Below are 20,639 nucleotides of genomic sequence, written 5' to 3'. Positions count from 1 at the left end.
TAGTGGGTGTAGTTATAGCTGCATCAATCAATAGCTCGAGAATAGCGCTTCTGATTTTGTTTGCCAGGGCAATGGTCGATTGATTGATTGGCAGCAGCACGTGGTCGGAGAATTGCTAGAGCCTAGTCTGATTTTAGGTTTGATTTTAGGTTTGGGTTCATCGGCTAAGCCGACAAGACGAAGCTGGTGATGATAGATGTGTAGATATTCAAGAGCGAAGACTCTTTAGCTGTTATAAAACCAAGGTTGCCAGTTATTGTTGGCCAACTTCTTTCATATCATTTGCCCGTCTATCTCAGGGTCATCGATTGGTCGTTCCATGTTCTTAAAGGATCACACTATCGAGAGTCAATCTTGTTATTTTGTGGGAAACCTGGGTGATCTTTTCCGTACTTATTCCCCAGAGTGCACAGTGCGGATGGCTGAGTGTAGTATGTAGCATATGCACTTTGGTGTGGGCATTCGACGTGTTGAAAACTGCAGACACTGTCAGTTCAGAACATCAAGGATTTGATAGCTGCAGTCTTCCAGTCTCTATTAATTACTAATAAATAGCATGGTGAATCCTCGGTCACCTTCTATACTCATTCACACCGGAAAATAAGCATATCTGATCGTGTCAGCACCCTGACTCCTTTGACATAAAGAGGGGTCATATTGGTTTGACCATTGACTGAGAGAATGGGGGATGAGACAAAAGGGGATAAATTGAGCGCACATCCAGGGTATTGATGCGTTTTTGGGGGCTGGGAGAGGGCGGGGTCTGTAATTCGACACCATTCCACTAAGCCACAGGGCTGACTGTGTAAGTAAGGTACCTACAACATCTGCTATCAGGCGTCATCAATTGAAGGGATTGGATCCATGCAAGTTATTGCCGTTGATGATGAACGGTCCGAAAGTTTGACTGCAGCCAACCAATGAACCGATGAACGGTTGTGCATATGCTTCATCACATTTTAACTTTAACCGACTTCCAATCTCATGATCGGTCAAGTGCCCTTTTCAAAAATGGTTTGTTTGTTCTAGAATCACATCCAGAAAGTCACATGCCACTGACAGCTCCAGGACATGTTACTCAAACATCAATAACACTTAACTAAGGCTCTCTCTGCAAAGGCACACAATAGAGCTCATGGAAGTGCGATCGGACAATATAATCACTACAGAATTGCATACGTGATTGCTACTCGAGACTAAGTTTAAAAGATATAAGATCACCGTGGGCTATAAATAAAGTCGAGATCTGTACCATTGTCCCAAGGACAGCTGATTGCAAGTATTGACAGCCCCTAATAGTTCATACAGTGCGTCGCTTGAAGACGAAACATCGATAGCCCACCTCCTCATCCATGGAGTGAACCGTCACTAAAATCCTCAAAATAAACCAGTTTCCCCAGTATTTCCCCCTCTGTCATGCTGTTTCTGTTCCACAAACAACCTAACATTGTAATTTCTCAACCACGCGGCGAGGCGAGACGAACGGACCAGGAGCTTATTTCTCTCTGCCCAGAGGCCAGACTCACCCTTTTTTCTCCTCAGCTTCTTTTCATCCACATCCCATCTTTGAGGCTTCTTCGACCCTTCGAGATCGCCACCTAACGTTTCCCGATCCCCAAGACCGGTCTTCCTGCATACCTACCATCCACGCGACAATCGACAGTGGGAAAAGGCCAAGATTTCTGGGCGCCCAGAGTCACAGCCTCTCTGTTGTACAGTATTACGACCACGACTTTAGAATCCAGAATCCAGACTCCAGACTCCCTGTGTCATTCTCAATTACTTTCGCCTACGCAATATTTTTGAGATTCAGAACTCCCGAGCTCCGCCTCCTTCCATTACCAGTCAAAGGCCCGCCTTAATCAATCACGCCCCCGACATACACTACTGTACTTACCAGGAACTGAAGCCCGGATCCAATCAATCCGCGTTTGAATCCTCCTGTTCCTTTCCCCACGATCTCTTCCCCAAATCGCGCCCCGAACACACTCGTTATCTCTTCATCGATAATCTCCAACAATTACCACGTCTCGTCGAATTCAGGTCTAGATTGAGAGATCCGAAAATCACGAGCTGCTGCCGGTCGAAACTACCGCGTCGCTTACTCTTCGAAACGTGCCTCTCATGGCGACCGCCTAAGCGACCCCCCCCCTCCCCCCCGATTCGTAATCCTCGCCCCGACCGAACTTGCGAACCTCGTCGCTCGCGGCTGGCCATACTATTGCGTTTTGACTCGTAGGATAATCGGCCAGCCGCAATCATGGCTGCCGCCGCCGCCCTCGACATGGTCTCCGCGACCATCACGGGGCTGCCGTCGTTGTGCACGACGACTCTTCTGCCCGACAGTGGCGTTATGACACTGGGATTCGACGGCGTCCCTGTACCATTGACCGAGCCGGCTGTGTATCAAGTCCCATGTCCGACCCCCGATCTCTTGCCTCGAGCCGAGTACTCTGTGACGGTCGCTGCTTCAGGCGACGAGAGCAGCCTCACTCAGCATGATGCAGCTGATAGTAGCCCCAAATTCTCCGACTTCCGCGACCCCTTTTACGCCTCGACTTTTCCGATATGCTACGCCCTTGCCGCAACTACCGTCACCGCTTACATGCTCGTTATTATGCTATTTGTCACCCCGCGATCGTTTCTTGATGGAGGAATTGTTTACTTGGGCCGACGATCCGCTTTCACTCACAGCTCTTCCAGCAGTGTCACGATCGGTGGCCGGCCATGGCTACAGAAAGTTGCAGCTTTGACCGTTGCCATCTCACTAACGATTGCCTCGGCTGACACCTTTCATGCCGCCAAAAGTCAGTACATGTGGGGGATCCAGAACGCGAATCAACTGCAGGATGAAGTGATGAATAGCGTGGAACTCAAAGTTATCCGGCTCGTCTCCGATACTTTTCTGTGGCTGGCTCAGGCCCAGACTCTAATCCGACTCTTTCCCCGGCACCGAGAAAAGATCATTATCAAATGGGTCGCGTTCGCACTCATCACTCTCGATGTTGTCTTCAGTGCCATTACCAGTTTCAAATACTCGGAAAATGGCATCAACACCACCGCGCGACCCAAAAACTTTGTTCATCCCGTGCCCGCTCTCAGCTATCTGTTTCAGCTCTCCCTTGGGCTCTTGTACGCAGCATGGGTTGTTTACTATGCGCTAATGAAGAAGCGCTACTCTTTCTACCATCCCTTTATGAAGAATATAAGCGTCGTCGCCATCATCTCGCTTATCTCAATCCTGATTCCCGTGGTGTTTTTCATTCTCGATATCTCCCAGCCTGATTTCACTGGATGGGGGGATTACGTGCGATGGGTTGGTGCTGCAGCTGCCAGTGTAGTAGTCTGGGAGTGGGTGGAAAGGATCGAGGCTCTAGAGCGAGAGGAGAAGAAGGACGGCATACTTGGACGTGAAGTATTTGATGGAGACGATACACTCGAAATCAACGCGTCCGAGTTCCCATGGCTCCGCAATCGTAAGAGCCGAAAAGGAGGCAGTTCGGGAAGTAGTGGCGACGGCGATCGACAGCAAATGTCTTCGTCTGCTGTCAACGGTTGGCCGACTGTTTCCTCCATTGCCAACAGATACCGAGGGCAGAGCAATGGTGCCTTTGCCGAGACTAGTGAACAATCCACACAAAGAGGCACAGGCAGAGGTTTGCGGCCCAACATCTGGCCAGCTCGCCCGGCGCCTGCTGTGACCCCTATTAGCCGAACAGATACCGCCAGCGCAGCCAGCACGGTTTATGCCGTGAGATACCAAGCACCCTCAGAAACCACCTCGCGAACACCAGACCCTCTACCGCGACCGAGTGTGGTCGATTTGAGTCAACAGAGCAGCACTCCCCCAAGCCAGCACACGCATGATGAATCCAGTTCTTCAAACCAAGCTCCAGCTTCTGTACAACATGGGCATGTCGTGTCATCGCCATCACAACAACCTGCCGATCTAGAAGCAAACTTGACAAACCCACCACCTCAGGGCGGTTGGCGAGGTCTCGCATTTGCCGGCCCGAGATCTGGTCACTCGGGTGAGGATGCGACAAGGGAGATGACCCAGCAATCAGAGAACAATCCAGTCGCAGAACGCGAAGGAAGGACAAGTAGTTCGAGCCGGTGGGATCTAAGAGCTCGCCTGGAGGATTTTGCGGCCAACCAAGCAGAGAAATTACGGGACCGCATGCGCACAGCTCCCAATACCGAGAGTCTTCCTGTAACGGTTATTCCGGCACCTCCGCGAAGAGGAGCAGCGCTGCAGCAGGTGCTTGAGGAAGAAGAGCTCAACACATCAGAGCAGGGCTCGCCAGGTCGGGAACCTTTTACGTCACAAAACAGGAGCACGAGCAGTCCTAGCAATGCATCGCGAGACGCAACAGGAGAGATTGTACAACTCGACAGGAGTCGAAGCACGTTCTCAGGCAGCCAAGGCGATGGGCCGATCCCACCAAACAACCCACCACTATGGCGAGGTGTTCGGCCGAGAATGACTGCCGACGAAGATTACTATGATGATTCTGACGATGGATCACTGTCGGGCAGGTCATCATTGGATCATCGGAGGCAAGATTCGGACTCATCAGGTCTCCACCGGACGAGTTGAGTACTTTGTGCTGATAGTTGTGCACTTAGCGAGGCGTTGTTTTCTGCTCTCTGATTTGATGAGCATCTGGATGATTTATACGAATGATACCCCAGGAATGAGCATAGTAGAGTTTTGCGTGTATATCTACGGGATGGAGGGGACAGACATGGGCGTCATGCTTGGGATTGGATCCTGTATATGCTAGATGGGCTGACCTTGAAGGAAGGCAATGGCATTAATGTTGGAAGTACGCATGGATGCTCATAGTCAGAACGGCCTTTTCACCTGGAAAGGACATGCCGAATATGGCGTGTGTTCGTGTGGTAAATAGACTATAAAAGAACAACACGATGAAATCAACGGCTATACAATCATAGGGACATTTGTTTAAAAATCGAATAGCCAGAAGCATGAACTCTGGTGCCGTGATCGTTTGATGCCTCTCGTAAGCGGAGGCTATTGACATGTTTGGAGGTTACGTTCGCTGATGGTTTGAAATACGTAGAAAATAACGTTCGGCATGACGTAGTGATGCATGTCAGCTGCAACGTCTGCAAATGAAAATGGACTAGAGACAATCCCGTGCCAAAGCGAAAAACATCAATTCTCGGCAAGCTCGGAAGAGGAGAGGACATGAATCATGGCAGATGGGATGATGATAGCGATAGGGGGGGAATAGGGGATGATTGCGCTATCGCAAGTTCCTTCACATGTTTACACTGGATCCAATGATTTTTTGTTAGGCCTGGGCACGGAGATTAATGAGAAAAACTTGGATTGACTAAGTGACTTTTTAGAGTCTGTATGGCTCCGCCATGATTATATGACGATGCATCAAGCAGAATCCAAGATCAGACAAATCATGGCACAAAACATAATAACACCGACATCGCAATATTACAAGGAATGATAATTAGATACCTTCTGTGCAGCAATGGACTCCGCGGGCCACCGAACGCCACAGAAAAGTCAGCTCTGCAGGTAATGAGATCCTGTGAGACCCTTGGATAATCTCAATTTTGGAGCCCGCGGAGCTAGGAGGCCTATTTTGTTCCCCACATTGTGGGAAGTTGAGTGCTTCTAGAGGGGCTGAGGAAGAATTTGAAGCCATAAGAAAGATACGAAAATCCGGGGGGAATCAGGTCCGCTTAAACTCTATCGCAATAAGCTTGAATATGAGTTTCATGTGTATTTATTTATTCCAGTGGCATCCGCATAACGGAAACCAACATTAAACAGCAAATGGTAACTAGGTGCTGGCTTACAGTTGCTTCAGCGTTGAGATGATGGACGGAATGGAGATGGAGGAACCAAGTAAGCCCCCCATACGTCCCAATCTGACCAATCATCAGACCCCTTCCCGCCTCGGCTTACCCACCCTTGAAATCTCCCCCTCCACTATCCACTAGCAACTCCCTCTAATACAACTTTCCAGCACGCGACGATCCCGCACAATCCGCGACTCTCCTTCATTGCTCGTCTTCTGTTTCCTCGTTTTCGTCTTTATCTCTTCGTTGCATTGAAATACGGGAGAAGAGCCGTTCAGGTCGAGCAAGAAACACGTTCCTTTTTCTCTCTACAGCGACTTGCCACTATTTGCGACTTCCGTCCCTCCTAGACCGACCTTAACCTATACGCGGACCCTTTTGCGACAAGAAAACTCCACTTCAAGGCGTCCAACGAAATAGGGGTGCAACGTCTACAAGCTAGTTTACCGCAGAAATTCTCGGCAACTAATATTTACAATATCGAAACCGGAATATTCTTCTGAGGAAGCTCGCAAGTGCAACATCAAAGACGAGACGAGACGAGACGAGACATGTCAGGCTCAGAACCCTTTCCGCTGCTAAACACGGCCAACGATCAGCTGCATCAGCGTCGTCCTGCAGACCAAGCAGATTCCTACGTCAGCAATACCACAGCCACCCAAGACGCCATCAACAACGCCCGGAGGCGACGTAAGAGTAGTCTTTTGGGCGGCGAGATCAGAGGTGACACGGGTGCTCCGGCATTGGCTTCTAGTCGTGCCAGTCTCGAAGCCTCAGATAACCACTCCAATGGTCACGTACGTCACATTTCCTGCCCTGCCCTGTTCTGTTCTGTTCTTGTCAGACAAGAACCACCTGTGCATGCTGCTGTGTACTAACACGTCGATGGAACAGTCCGACGGCCGCAAGCGCCTCTCAAAACGACGCCGTGCTCGTGGCCTCATCGGTCGAGCCAAACAGACCATGATCAAGCATACTTTCGTCCTCCCTGCCGTCCTCCTCGTCTTCTTCCTCGTTGGATATGCCATCAACCCTACCGAGTCCAACCCTATCCATCACTTCATCTTCTTGTCGTACAAGCTTCCTCAAGATGATCCTAATGAGCCTGCGCAGTACGGAAAAGGACGCTGGGATATCGCCTTTGTTGGTTTCTACACAATTGTCCTCTCCTTCACTCGTGAATTCATCATGCAGGAGCTCCTATCACCACTGGCCCGTTACTACAATCTCACCCGTGGTAAGAAGGCCCGTTTTATGGAGCAGGTCTACACTGCTCTCTACTTCGGCGTCCTTGGTCCCGCCGGTCTCTGGGTCATGAGCCACACTCCTGTGTGGTACTTCAATACCCATGGCATGTACGAGGGCTTCCCCCACCGAACTCATCTTGCACCAGTCAAGTTCTACTATCTGTTCGAGGCCGCGTACTGGGCTCAGCAGGCCATTGTGCTTCTCCTGGGTATGGAGAAGCCTCGCAAGGACTTCAAGGAGCTTGTTGGTCACCACGTTGTCACCCTCGGGCTCATTGCCCTGAGTTACCGGTTCCATTTCACCTACATTGGTCTGGCAGTCTACGTCACCCACGATATCAGCGACTTCTTCCTCGCTACGTCCAAGACGCTCAACTACATTGATTCTCCCCTCGTCGGACCTTATTTCGGAGTCTTCATGGTTGCTTGGATCTATCTGCGTCACTTCCTCAACTTGAAGATCATTTGGTCCCTTGTCACCGAATTCGAGACCGTTGGCCCCTTTGAGCTCAACTGGGAGACTCAGCAATACAAGTGCCGTATCGCACAGGTTATCACCTTCGCACTCCTCTCGTCCCTTCAGGCTTTGAACTTGTTCTGGCTCTTCTGCATTGCTCGAATTGCTTGGCGATTCCTCAGCCAGAACGATCTCCAGGATGATCGATCTGAGGACGAGGACGATGATGTCGAGGAAGAGGAAGAGATGCCTGCCTCTGCCCTCAAGACCAACGGCAAGGCAAATGGCTTCGCCAACGGACATACTAATGGTCATGCCATCAGCAAGATCCCTGAAGATGTAAAGAACTAGATGAATTCGCACCTCAGGTTGGCATCTGAAACTAATGGAAGGGAACTGCTAGAGGAAAGGACTTCTTCGACCTACTTTGTTTCCAGGAAAGCATCGGAAAAACGAAGAGAGGGTTGGTGAGACGAATTAATGGATCAACATCATCTAATGACCACATCGAGCGAGGGATGCCACGAAACGGGCGCATAGCTGTATTTCTCACTTTTCTTTTGAGACCACGGGGGCAGCAGGACGGGGAATGGATGGTAATGGAGTTCAACTGGGAGTGGTTTGACCTCACTGTCGCTTTTGTATCAAACATGCCGGCGTTCCGAGGGAGTCCGAACTAAACGGACTAATTATCTGCTGTTGTGTTGCGGTGGTAGGTTACCGAGTTGGACAACAGACAGCCATACATTCTTGACATGCGTGTACGAATCGTGCACACATGCACATGTTGGCTTGTCGTCTGAACATTGGGAGCCAAGAGGGCTTCATTCAAATGAGGCAGTCGAAACGTCTTTCGACGAACTCGTCCGGCCATTTTGGAAAAGGAGGGCTCCTCACTTATATGTGCAATACTCGCTGGCCTCAAGTCACCCTACCGCATGCACCTCGGCAGTACACCATCTCCCTCGGGCCATGTATGCAAGCAAGCACCTATCTTCTTGTACAATCAAGCTTGTCACTATCTATACGAACACACTTAATAATATTACCACTTTGACGCTCGCTACCTCTACTCCCCAACCCGCGTGCTATTCACACTCCTAGCCCCATTTAGCTACTTTCGTGTTCATCGGTAGTGAATGGATAGCTTACGTTTTTTCAGCTAGAACCCTCAACGCGCGTCAACTTGGCGTCTTTTCTAACATGATCCGGAGGCCCGATTACTAACTCGCCTCTCGTGTTGGAAGGCATACAACAGATCTCACTTATTACCTATGCACTCTGTGAGGTGGGGATATAACCCCCAATTTTGCCTCTTACGGAGACTGTCCCAGACCCTTAAAAACACCGCATCACGCTGGAGGCGCACGCGTAAGCCGATACGAGCGAGCTCCAATATCTCCTCCGTACGGTGAGAAAGGTCCTGCATGGGAAACAAGTCAGAAATAAAACGTGTGCCTATCATTCGCCTGTCTAAGTCGTGGGTAACTCTACTATGTCGCAGTCAGTCCACTTGAATTTCTTAGCGTAGTAGCGAGACTCAAGATGGAGTCTGAGAGAGAATATCTGCACAATGCATGCATCCATGCACGCATGGGGATGCCCCCTTGCCTTGTCCGGCGGGAAGAATGGCAGTTTAAAGTGTGCACATCCACTCGGGACAGGGCCTGTATGCACTGCGACATTGATACAACTTTATATGTGAAGGCATAGCTAGACTACTCTACTCTACGCACACCGTACGCTCAGAATCAAGTAATCGGGCGGCGCAGCACATCACCACAGGATGAAGAGTGTGCGACGTAGACGTGAGATTCGCGGAGGTTAGCCGCCGGGAGATAACCATACGCCGCAGACATACAGAAGACAAGCAACGACTTACAGTAACCGAGTCTCGGGTGCCCCATACCATTTCCTAATGGCGTCAAAATATATTCCCTTTCAGGGGTCAATGCTACTACGGTGAGGCGCTTGTTCCGCGGTGGCGGGTCCGGGTCAAGTGGGGTCAATTCTACCGAGCACAGCCTCAATGTAACGGAACGGAGTATGGTCCGTAAAACACAACGACAACCAAACGTTTCCACCCTCGAAACGAGTTGAAACACGTCGCGGTATCTGTCACACATATTTCGGCATGCAATAACACGTGGAAATACCAAAGCGAATCACTACAAGAGTTAGAACACAAAGACTTCATTCGATTACTCGCCTGCTATATATGCTATGCTATGCTAGCCCATACTTTAATATGCTTTGACTCAGGTAAGATACCTTGCATTACATACTTTGTTGGGCCCCAAAATAGACATGACTCAGGTTGTTGTCTTCTGTCGAACAGTGTCCCTGCCTCCTCTTCCAGAGATTTTAGACCATCGAATGTAAGATAGCAAGAGGTTATTATTTTCTCCTCGTCCTAAGTAGCAATCCATTCACCTGCCACCCCATTCTTGTTGAACGGGCCAGTCGATTCACAACCGTTTCCCCCCGCATGAGCGGTCTGTTTGTCTAAAAGACCTAGAAGTCTCCTGTATAAAGACCTCGCCTCCCTCAGCCACTCATTTGCATCCTCTTCTGAAGATATCATGTGTACAATGTCGCGTGCTGTGTCGAGAGCGTCGAGCCGGTCGTCGCAGATAAGAGAAATTCCGATCAATCCATATGCCCCTTATATTCGGCCTAAGCCATGTCCCAATTCAAAAGCAAATCGTGATATCCGTAAACGCCTGCATATGTACCCTGCCATGGCAATTACTGTGCTATATAGCACGTTGCAACACAAACGTTTGACTGCATTAACCCCCCTTTCCTATTGCCTTGATGATAAGGTTGAAAATATTCACTCGAGTGCCTTGATGCAGGCTGTTTCGAGATGATTAGTCGGACTCCGATGATCCGATGCATTAAACACTAGAAGCAAAACGCCTCAACACCGATCCGATGCAATCTTTGATGCCGAACCCATGGGTGAAACGTCGTAGGCGGAGATGGTGCCTTGTAAGCCAAGTAGATAAAATGATAACGTGGAAGAGTTGTGATGAAAATTAAGTTAGAGGGTAGCTTCGTCGATCCCCGATGGTGAAGATGTTACGGCGATTGACAGTAAGGTTGCGTATATTGGCGAAACACTGGGGTGCTGAAACGCGAAGCGATAGCTTACTTTCGCTCCATCGAGTGCTCCTCGCTGTGGCTCGACTCTGCGTCTGAGCATGACGAAGAGGATGTATGTGTATCATCCTCATGGCCTTGTGAACCTGAGCCGGATATGCTTCCTGAGGATCCTAGACCGTTGTAGCTGTCAATAGCACCGTCTGAATTCCTTTTTGGTCCCATTTTAGCCTTGCGAAGGGCCCTGGCAGCTTTCAGTTGCGCTTCACGAGCCACGTTGAGAGCTCGCTCGGCTCGGATTTGCTTCTCCCACATGGAGGCATATCGCCCCTTAGCGGTCAGGAGTTCTTCATGAGTTCCCTTCTCAACAATTGTTCCGGAGTTAAGAACAATGATTTGATCAGCGTGTGTGATCGTAGATAGTCGATGTCTGAATTGATGTTAGTAGGAAAGCTATGGAGGGTATGGGGCAGTTACATACGCAATGATGAGCAAAGTTCGGCCCTGCCCAATGTTCCACACATTATCTTGAATCTCCTGCTCAGTATGCGAGTCTAGTGCTGATGTGGCCTCGTCCAGCATGATGATACGCGGGTCTTTGAGAATTGTTCGTGCGATGGCGACTCGCTGCTTTTCGCCACCACTCAAACGGAGACCCCGCTCGCCGACCTGTGTGCTGTATTGATCCGGAAATGATAGGATGCGGTCATGGATGCTGGCGGCACGGCATGCTTCATAAACCTCCTCGTCTGTGGCGGAGGGTCTTGCATACTTAAGGTTGTACATCAAGGTCTCATTGAAAAGCGTTGTGTCCTGGGGAACGACACCAATCTTCTCCCTGACTGAGTTGATGGTCAGATCCTTGACATTCTTCCCGTCCAACTCGATTGATCCTTCATCGCAGTCGTAGTAACGGAACATGTGACGAAATAAGGTAGACTTGCCTCCACCTGACTCGCCCACAAACGCTGTTGTGGTACCAGGCAGACATTCGAAGGAAATGTTGCGTAGCGCGGGTTTTCGTCGGTCATAGGAGAAGCTGACGTTGTTCCAACGCACATGACCTTGGAAGTCCTTGCCCAGAGGGACAGCATGGGGCGTATCCAGTACCGTTGGCTGGATCTTGAAAAGCTCAAGTAATCTCTCACCTGAGATCATGGCCTGCTGTACGGTCCGGTAAAAAGTACCAAAAAAGTTCAGGGGACCCTGTAGTTGTGTCAAGTATGAGACTACCATGAACCAGTCACCAGTGGTGCGACGATCCATACCCATGGCGACTTGCCAGCCACAGACCAAGGCAGCGATGATCCTACCGAGGTTGAAAACAACGGTTTGGCAAATATTCATCATCATCATGCCCATCTGAACCTTTGCCTCAGCATTTTGGAAGACTGCAACCTTGCCTTGGTACCGTCTGGACTCGAAATCTTCGGCGTTGAAGTATTTGACTGTTTCGTAACTAGAGATTGAGTCGTTCTTTACTGCTTCCTCTTCGCGGTCGGCGTTGGTCATTTCGCGACGCTGATCCGCTCGAGTGGAAGCCATCTTGATAGTCATGTAGAGATACCAACAAGTATCAACCAGGTTGATCTCAGCATACAGTGGGCCGTAATAATAGTAGAAAACCGAGATTGCGAGGAAAAGATCGAAAAGCATTGGAAAAACCTGGAAGGTCACTTGCTCGAGAAATTGGTTAATGGAAGAACCTTTGTTGAGAGCTGATAGGACCTCCCCAGTGCGCTTAGAGAGGTGGAAATCGAGACTCAGAGAGTGGACGTGGTTGAAGGCCGCTGTCGTTAGTCCCCGATACGAATATTGCGAGACGGGAATCCAAAGAATTGATCTCAACGATCCCAGAAGTCCCGATTGACCTTGAAGGATCCACAAGACTCCCAGGATCAAAAAGTCCTTTAATGGGAAGTTGTCCATGGAAAGGCGTTCGCCCTCTTGAACATCTTTGATCACGTCCTCGAGATCATTTACCACTTGTTTGACTGCCATCGGAACAGCTACGTTGACCAAACGCTGTAGCATCACCAAGATGAAACAGATGAGAACATTTATCTGAAGTCTGACAGAGTCCTTGGGCCAGAGGTAAGGGAAGAAAAGCGAGTACCCCTTAAGATACTCCCACCACGTCTTGTGTGGTAGCTTTTCGGGTCGATAAAAGGCAGCCGGTTCTTCCTTTTTAGGGAAATTCGGTGTCTTGTGTGCGTTTGACATCGTTCTACCGCGCCCACGGCGACCATTGGGAATCTGGCCATTGACCGCTTGACCATTAGTATCATACGACCGGCGGTTTCCGTTCAGTAGTGGAGTTGACTCGGCAGGATTAGCTTCCTCGGCTTTCTTCTCGTCAGTGTCGCGAGCTTTGCGAATCCACGCCAAGCTGAAGACTCCGATCAAGGCAAGTAGATGGAGTATTCGAACGAAATAGAGGACGAGGTCGATCTTCGTCCAGTAATCTACACAGTTTCTTTCCTTGTCTGAGCCGCTGTCTTTAACAGAGCGGAAGAAGTGGCAATCGAAGGCCGCAACTGCAGTTGTAGAAAACATGATGATCTCGCCAATGAAGCCCAAGATCCAGACAATGAAGTGAACAATATTGGGGCCCTTGCGCCAATCGAAAAGCGAGATGAGGATATAAAGGTAGAAGAAAAGGGATCCGGTGACATGGACCTATGCGAAAAAGTGTCAGTTGCAGTTACGATAACTCTCGAGACAGTTAGAAGGGGGTAGGTATTTCACATACAACACTCCATTCACCAGCCCATGGCAGCCCCTCGTTGGACCATTGGTAAGGGTCTTCGTACCAGAAAGCATGATAAAACATGAATCCAGCGCTGCCCACATAGGTCATGAAAACAACAAAGGCGAGGTAACGAAAAACATTTTTTGCGGTACGGCCAAAACCTGGGCCGATCTTGCGGTCACCATCGCCTCGGGCTCGCTTCCTCTTGGTTATGGGTAATGGCTTGCCTCCAGGTCCTTTGACTGTAGGCTGGACCAGGTCTTCTTGCTTCTTGGAGTTCACGACGCTGTACCAAGCGGCGCAAGATATGAATGCTGTAAGTAGGATGAGGGCGTAGAGGTATTGCGTTTTGCGCAAGATATAATCGGCAAGAGGTAGATCATCACGGCCTACACCGCTGAGAGGAATGATCACGGTGTCGTCGGTGGCAGCCATGATGGCGGACTAGAATAGCTGTGAGCGTCTTTTGGTGTCAAAGAGCAGCAAGCTCATGTGAACTATTGAATCCGAGAAATAAGACGACGTCGATAGAGGAAGGGAAAGGCCTTCACCGCGGACAAAGCATCGCCCTGCCCGTGGCAATTGACGGGACAGAGGGGCCGATAAACGAGTGAGTGGCGGGAAGACTGCGGAAGAGGCTCGAGTTGAAGATGTTGAAGGGTTAAAAGAAAGACTCGAGACTCGAAAGACGACTGCGGTCTAAGTCTTGTCCTTGTCCTGCTTGCTTTGCTTTGAGCCGAACCTACGACTCAAGCAGGTGCCACTACCAGTGCAGGTGCAAGTGCAAGCGCAAATGCAAGTGCAGGGTGCAGGGGGGGAGGTGCAAGGTGTGCCGGGGGCAGGGTGCCGGACGCCAGGTGCCAGGTGCAGCAGGGCAGGTGCCCACCTATGCAGATTTTGGGCAAGCGCAACTCCGACGAGCATCCATTCGCTCGCAGCGCCAGTCCAGGACAAGCAACCGGTGATGGATGGAAATGGGCGTTGGAGGAGTGCCCCGGTTTCCGCAGGGTGTGCACTCTACTGCAGCACAAACTAATAACAGCACCTCAAATCTGAAGCAAGCAATGCTTTGAACAGTACTGGGTGACGGAATGGGTGAGTGAGTGCGTGGATGCAGTGAGCGCAGGGCGACACCATCACATCAGCTCAGCTCAGTAGGGATGGATGATAGATGCCCTATTCAACACACCTAAGCCCTTCCATCCCTCCAGCTAACTACGACATCGGTCGTCAATTGCCCCTCTATCAGGTCCCTGCACCAGCCCAGCTTTTAACTAGCAACATGGAAAACCAGCCAGTGGAAGGCAGCGAAGGCCAGGTGCCAGTAGCAGTACGTATTCAGGCCTTTTGCTTTAGTCTTTGGGGCCCTTTGGTGGGGCAGCTGACTTGGGTAAGTGGCGAAAGCCACCCCGAAGATTGCCCTCCCGTCGGGATGCTCTCTTCTTGGCCCATCGAATGAATGATTGAGATTGAGAGGTGCTGAAGATGGAAAAAGAATAGTGAATAACGGGTACGCACCTATTGGGTCAAACACGAGCACTGCAGAGTGGACCAGCCTGAATTTGAATTCGCTGTCGTAATTCAAAGGGTCTCTACTCTGGGTAATCAGAGTTGGGAACTATCAGGTAGGTAGGTAATGGCGAGAGTCTGTATGTTTCTTCTTTTATAAGATAGATTGGATAGTATCAAGACTGGGAGATTCCCTGTTGAGTTATATTTACTCAAACTACTAACTGTATGATAGCAATTCGTTTTAACATACTTGTTAATGTGACGGTTTCTGTTATGAGTTGTATTGTATGTCCAGTTTAGTATTGCTTTCGAGATTGGATTGCGCGGGCGCCGCCGGTGGGCGTTGCTGGATCGTTGCTAGATCGTTTGTGGCTCGATCGATAACTCGCTTGTTGCTGCTGGCTTTCACTAATTCTAGACCTTGGGAATGGAAACAGAGAGCGGCTTTTGCTATAGAACGAGCAGTCAACATCATAGTCGGTGACCAAAACATCGGCTCAGTAGGCCTCCTGGTCCATCTTGCTCCTCTTATTCCTGCTCTCGTGCTTCCCTTTCACCATCAACTTTTGCTCAACCACAAACAACGCCTCTCTTCTAGGCCCTCTGAGCCTCCCGGCGTTCTCCTAGAGGTGGGTACACGCCTCAGGCCTGGGACACTCTGTGGTCCGGCGACACGCCTCTAGCCTCTAGTACACGCCTCTCTCGACTTGGCACGCTCACACACACACACAAACACACAAACACACGCCTTCAACAGTGTACCCAGAAGCAGCTAGGGTATGGTGGAGCGTCCCTTTTGGTGGAGAGAGTCTTGGGAAGAGGGTCCTCTTGAGCCCTTTCTGGGGGCGGCCGTTCTTGGCTTGGGTTCCACGCTTTTATCCTCACATCGTTCTTGTCTTTGGGTCTGTTGTCTACCAGGAATTTGATGGGTCTTGACCGGGTTTATCTGAGCAACGGGAACTCGAGTTCAATGCTTGTCTCTTTGACCTGACAAGGTCTGTGTACTGTTCTATGCCAAGAGCGTGAATCACGATGAAAGAATGGTAAAGATGATAGATAGATGATCCGCAGACTCGGCGCTTTGGGCATTGACAGACCTGACCTGATAGTTTATAACGCTGGTGCCGCGGGAGCAGCAAGGATCGAAACGAATGGCAAACTCAACATAGCGAGACGGTGTTATTATTATTAGGACGCGACTCGGGCGTTTAACAATCGATAACTGTCTATTATTATGCATTATATGTATGTACTGCAAAACACACGCACCGACTGGCTAAGGTGTTGTTTTGCGTGGGTCAATCATGAAGCTCGGCTTCGAATGACACGACATGTGCCTGTTGATGATTGCGTGTAAAGCACACAACTAACAGCAAATAAAGCTTGTCGTCCATTGACACTGCAAGGGACGGATATCCATTCTCTGTTCTTTTTTAGGGAAACGGGTCCAATACAACATTCACTTCTCCTCCACCTTGTCTAGCTAGTATGGTTCCGCTTCAGGTGAGATCGGGGATTGTTTGACCAACAGCCAGGTTCCCCCAGATGGCAGGTCAAGGTTGATCAATAAGAATAGAAGTCAAGCAATGACAGGGAAATTGGAATTCATCATCATTAAGACCCATCGCCGGGTATTTTGTTAGTAGTACGGCTGTTCTGCAAACAACGAACTGAGAGGCCACGCAAATAAAGTGATCAGATACACAAAAATAGTCATGATGTTCAGCCAAAACACTCTATTTCAATTTGACTTCCCCTATTGGTTTAAGGGGTATCGTGATAGCGCACCACCTCAGCCTTGAAGATGTCCCAATTTAGACTGTGTGTAAACAAAGTCAACACCAGTCCTATTCAATCCAGTCCAACCAATCCATCCCGTCTCAACCCTCCCTGTCCCCTTGTAAAGTTTCGATAATCCGTTGCACTGACCGGACGGAACGCCGCCCAGCGGCTGATGGTGTTGGTTTGTGCGCTTCGGTAGACTACATTCAGTAATCACCCGCTCTACCACGCTGTTGTATCATGGACTCAGTTGTTGCTTTTTGGCGCACAACGAAATGGTTATGCAGTCCAATAATAAACCAAGGAAACGAATCCCCATGGGATAGGCTATGTTGATTTGTGAAAGCAAACCAGGAATTTAGAGGACTTGCATGGCTAGTCGTCTAATCGATTTGATTAAGCGGTGTGTATGTCTCCGTTATTGTGTCAATAATCATGAATTTCTGTTTCTCTTCCTAGTGATCTGATGCCTGCTTCTGATTGCTTCATGAAATTCAGACATGTCTCCTCAGTGATCACATCTGGAACACTTGGTGTGAACTGTAAGGCCGTGTAAGTGGTCAAGGTGGCTAAGACGATGGCGATAGTGATGATGTAAGTGAGGGCCATGACTTCCATGTTCCGTGCCTTAGCTCAGTGTAATGGTTGCACAGGAACATGTACCCCGTACTGTACCTCCAACACAGCCTGCGATTTCGATTTCTGCCGTTCCAAAGAAGAAGCTGTTGGAGACCTCTACACGCAGGTCGAATAAAGATCATGTATTGTGCCTGGCAGGGCTTGTAGGCTGCGGGTACGGTATCAAGAGGCTTGCCTTGGCGTCATGACCATAACCCTGGCAATTCCTTTATTGAGTTCAGTTCATCGAAGTTTCTATTCCAATACAATCTATCAAGTACACTCTTTATGTTTTGTGTCTCAGTTTTCTATACTGCAAACTGACTGGCTAAGTCTTTACTCCATCCCGTGCCCAGCAGTCCTCCACCATCTTCGATCCCGGCCGCCAGATCCCAGCCTTCACCTTGTCTAGGTATAGATGTGTGTACCTAGATCTGAGCTCCTGACGTAGATTCCTCTGCCCTGCCTAACCCCCTTTCCACATCCATAGCACCCCCTCTACTCCGCCGTCGTCATCCGAGTCAAGTCATATGGGAGGCCGAGTCAGAAGGACGTTTCTCGGCCAGCAACGGGGAAAGGAGCGGAGAGATCTGGCCGGGCAGATCATCGCTGTTGAGTGTTGGCTTTAGAAGTCATGATGATGTTCTTATTCCCGAGACAAGAATTTCTGAAAAGCCGGGGTCGAAGAGGAGGGGTGGGCTGCTCTCCCGCCATAAAAAGAAAAGTGACAGCCCTCCTTCACCGGCGGGCAGGTTGTACATACTGTGTTGTCGTGTCGTGTCACAAACTTTAGGCTGCAGATGATGGTCCTTGATCTTTGCCTTATTGCGCCAGCTACAGTAGTTTCCTGCATGTAGCTATGCGAGTTGACGCAGGTCCCTGAGGAGAGGAAAGAGAAAACTGAGCAGCAATTGACGAATGAGCTTTGCCTGTGCCATCTGCCATTGACTATGCCTATCTTCTTCGTTCCATTGTACAGAAGTCCTAGGTTAGTGTCAAGGCGTGGGGCGGCGCGGAGCAGCGATGCGATACGATATCATGCAGCGAGCGATGCACGGTGAAACAGGTTCTCAGGTATTTGCGATGTAATAAGTATTTACAGTAAGTGTGCCAGCTTACACAGAACGAGCATATGCGCAAAAGCCCCCATTGTTGGCTCTGTGCCGCACCAAACGCTGCTCTTAACATTGCCAACCTTGGCTGGTAGTCCCCTCTTTGCTCTCCAGATCGATCGTTGTTGCGTTGGTAGGAAAGCATTGGCTGTAGACTGCAGACTGTAGACTGCGGTGGGACTGTCGAATTCCGTGCTGCTGTCAGATGTCGGATTCGCAAGGTGAGTGATAAGGTGAGATTCAGGTCAAGGAAGAGTGCAAGCTAATAAGATTGGCGATGCACCGCCCGATTCTGGAAAACTGACAAAGATGAGTAGGCGGCTAAAATGGTCAGTTATTTAACTGATCAATTAATTTTTGCTGACATCCAATAGCGGATGTACATACTGTATTCACTGAAGGTTTTGCTTTTGTTTACAAGGGTCAATCCGTGTCTCCATACCTTCTCGATGGCGTCTCAAGTCTTTCTGTTTTCTCTCCCCACCATTTGTGCCCAGGTGTCACCACGAAGGACTCATGATGCTTGACTCTCCTCCACTTTGCCTATGTGCTAACTCCACAGAGGCTGCTATTGTTGTCCTGAGGCCTGTTAGCTTGACCCTCTTTCATACAACTGCCGGTGAGCTGTAGCTGTTGTAATGCGTCACAACTCACAAGTCGACTGAATCCATGGTAGTTTGCATTATTGCTTCTATTGTCTATGCCAGACTTGGATAGCATTATCTGTATAAACCTTTCATGTGTTTATAATTACTACCTCGGCAAACGAAACAGCGATAACCCCAACATCTACTAATACCGAAGAACAGGCCTGAGCTAATTAGCAGCATTATATACCTTACTAGCGAATGCTTGGCCACAAAGAAGAGGATTCAATTGATCAATCTATTTATCCACCATGAGGGCTTAATGTTCTGTATCCAATATGACTGCACTGGATCGTTGTCCGCGCTAGGATGTAACTGTGATTTGATTTTCATCAGTCCCAAATGAGATCTGCAAGTGCCTTTTGACTGGAACGCTCTCGGTGTAGAAGCAGAGATTTCCGGTCGTGTTTTTTGTCCTTTCACCGTCCGTAGCTACAACGCTACCTCTGCTTCATCATGAGATGGTTAGCATCCTTTCTCTTTCACCGCTTGCGCTGCTGCATAAGTGTCTGCAGGTAATTGGGCCCGTTGCTCAAACCAAAGTATTGTCGTGCACAGCTCATGCCGGTCATCAAGACACACCTGTGGTCTCTGCAACATTTACTTGAATAGCTTCGCGTCAAGTTATCCGATTGATGCAAAACCCGGCGTCTGGCCGCCAGCCAAGCATGGGTGTCTAAGCCGTTGACAGGTCAGTTCATCTTGACTGAGCATGGGAGCCACGAGAACAGTGAGCTTGTGAGACCTGGGCTGTAGCACAATCCCAGTCTTTGTCACTAAAATTTCAGACCCTCTGTCTTGCGCAGGATAGTGTCCTTGATGAGGTGGAAGAGTCGAGTAGACAAAAAGACACCTGTCTGTGCCTCTTGTCCAACAGCCATCTGCGATCTGTACTGCACCTATTCCGCCAATCCTCTCAAGGGTCCAGTCCCCCTAGCCTTCATTTTATGGACCACCACCATCACCGGCGCCGCCGTCAAAGCGGTACCTTTACTGGTTACGGTACGGAAGCTCAATTCAACTCAGGTAACTTAGGGGTAGCAACTCGTAAAGGTGCAGAAATGAGCTGACGGGTAAAAAGAAAGCAAAGGAGAAAACAGAGACCAGCCAGACGAGAAGATGGCGGAATCTAAGTTGTGGAATGCCAAGTCCGCATCACCTGTTGTACTTGCTGTTGCGGTATCCCAGGTCGCGGTCCCGCGAACCATAGCATGAAATGCGAATGACTGGCTGAAGACTGCGTGACCCGGGTCAGACAAGAAGATGCCCCTCCGTCCTTTACTGATTACGACTGGTAGCCAAGCACCAAGGCTCAAAGAGCCGCTCCGTCACGATCCTAGTGTTGGTTTTAGTGAGCCATGGCAATGGCATGGCAGCTTGCACTTGAGCCCAGCTTGGAAGAAACTCGAAGCCAAGCCAAATTGACACAACCCTCCATTTCCAACTTATCAGTAAGGTGTGGTGTTCTAATTCATAACATGGAAAACGGTATGGATTGGCATCCAATTCTATGTTCGCCAGAGCCAAAGATCATGAAAATGTCTGAGTACTGTAAGC

At 49.5% G+C, this 20,639-nt stretch overlaps 3 protein-coding genes across 3 annotated transcripts; 2 read left to right on the top strand and 1 right to left on the bottom strand.

Annotated features, from left to right (window-relative positions):
- Nucleotides 1–2,260: 2,260 nt before the first annotated feature.
- Nucleotides 2,261–4,600, top strand: FPRO_10727 (uncharacterized protein; the record flags this gene model as incomplete). Its single annotated transcript, XM_031231722.1, has 1 exon — nucleotides 2,261–4,600. One exon carries the CDS (start codon nucleotides 2,261–2,263, stop codon nucleotides 4,598–4,600), a length of 2,340 nt encoding a protein of 779 aa, XP_031081730.1.
- Nucleotides 4,601–6,401: 1,801 nt separating this feature from the next.
- Nucleotides 6,402–7,905, top strand: FPRO_10726 (putative longevity-assurance protein LAG1; the record flags this gene model as incomplete). The annotated part of the gene is made up of 2 exons (XM_031231721.1): nucleotides 6,402–6,647; nucleotides 6,745–7,905. 2 exons carry the CDS (start codon nucleotides 6,402–6,404, stop codon nucleotides 7,903–7,905), a joined length of 1,407 nt encoding a protein of 468 aa, XP_031081729.1.
- Nucleotides 7,906–10,707: 2,802 nt separating this feature from the next.
- Nucleotides 10,708–13,846, bottom strand: FPRO_10725 (uncharacterized protein; the record flags this gene model as incomplete). The annotated part of the gene is made up of 3 exons (XM_031231720.1): nucleotides 10,708–11,089; nucleotides 11,141–13,338; nucleotides 13,412–13,846. 3 exons carry the CDS (start codon nucleotides 13,844–13,846, stop codon nucleotides 10,708–10,710), a joined length of 3,015 nt encoding a protein of 1,004 aa, XP_031081728.1.
- Nucleotides 13,847–20,639: the final 6,793 nt, after the last annotated feature.

This window comes from Fusarium proliferatum, assembly GCF_900067095.1.
Source record: "Fusarium proliferatum ET1 genome assembly, contig: FPRO_scaffold005, whole genome shotgun sequence".
NCBI lineage: Eukaryota > Fungi > Ascomycota > Sordariomycetes > Hypocreales > Nectriaceae > Fusarium > Fusarium proliferatum.
The sequence above is the reverse complement of the archived record's forward strand: the minus strand, read 5'-3'. Positions and strand labels throughout refer to the sequence as shown.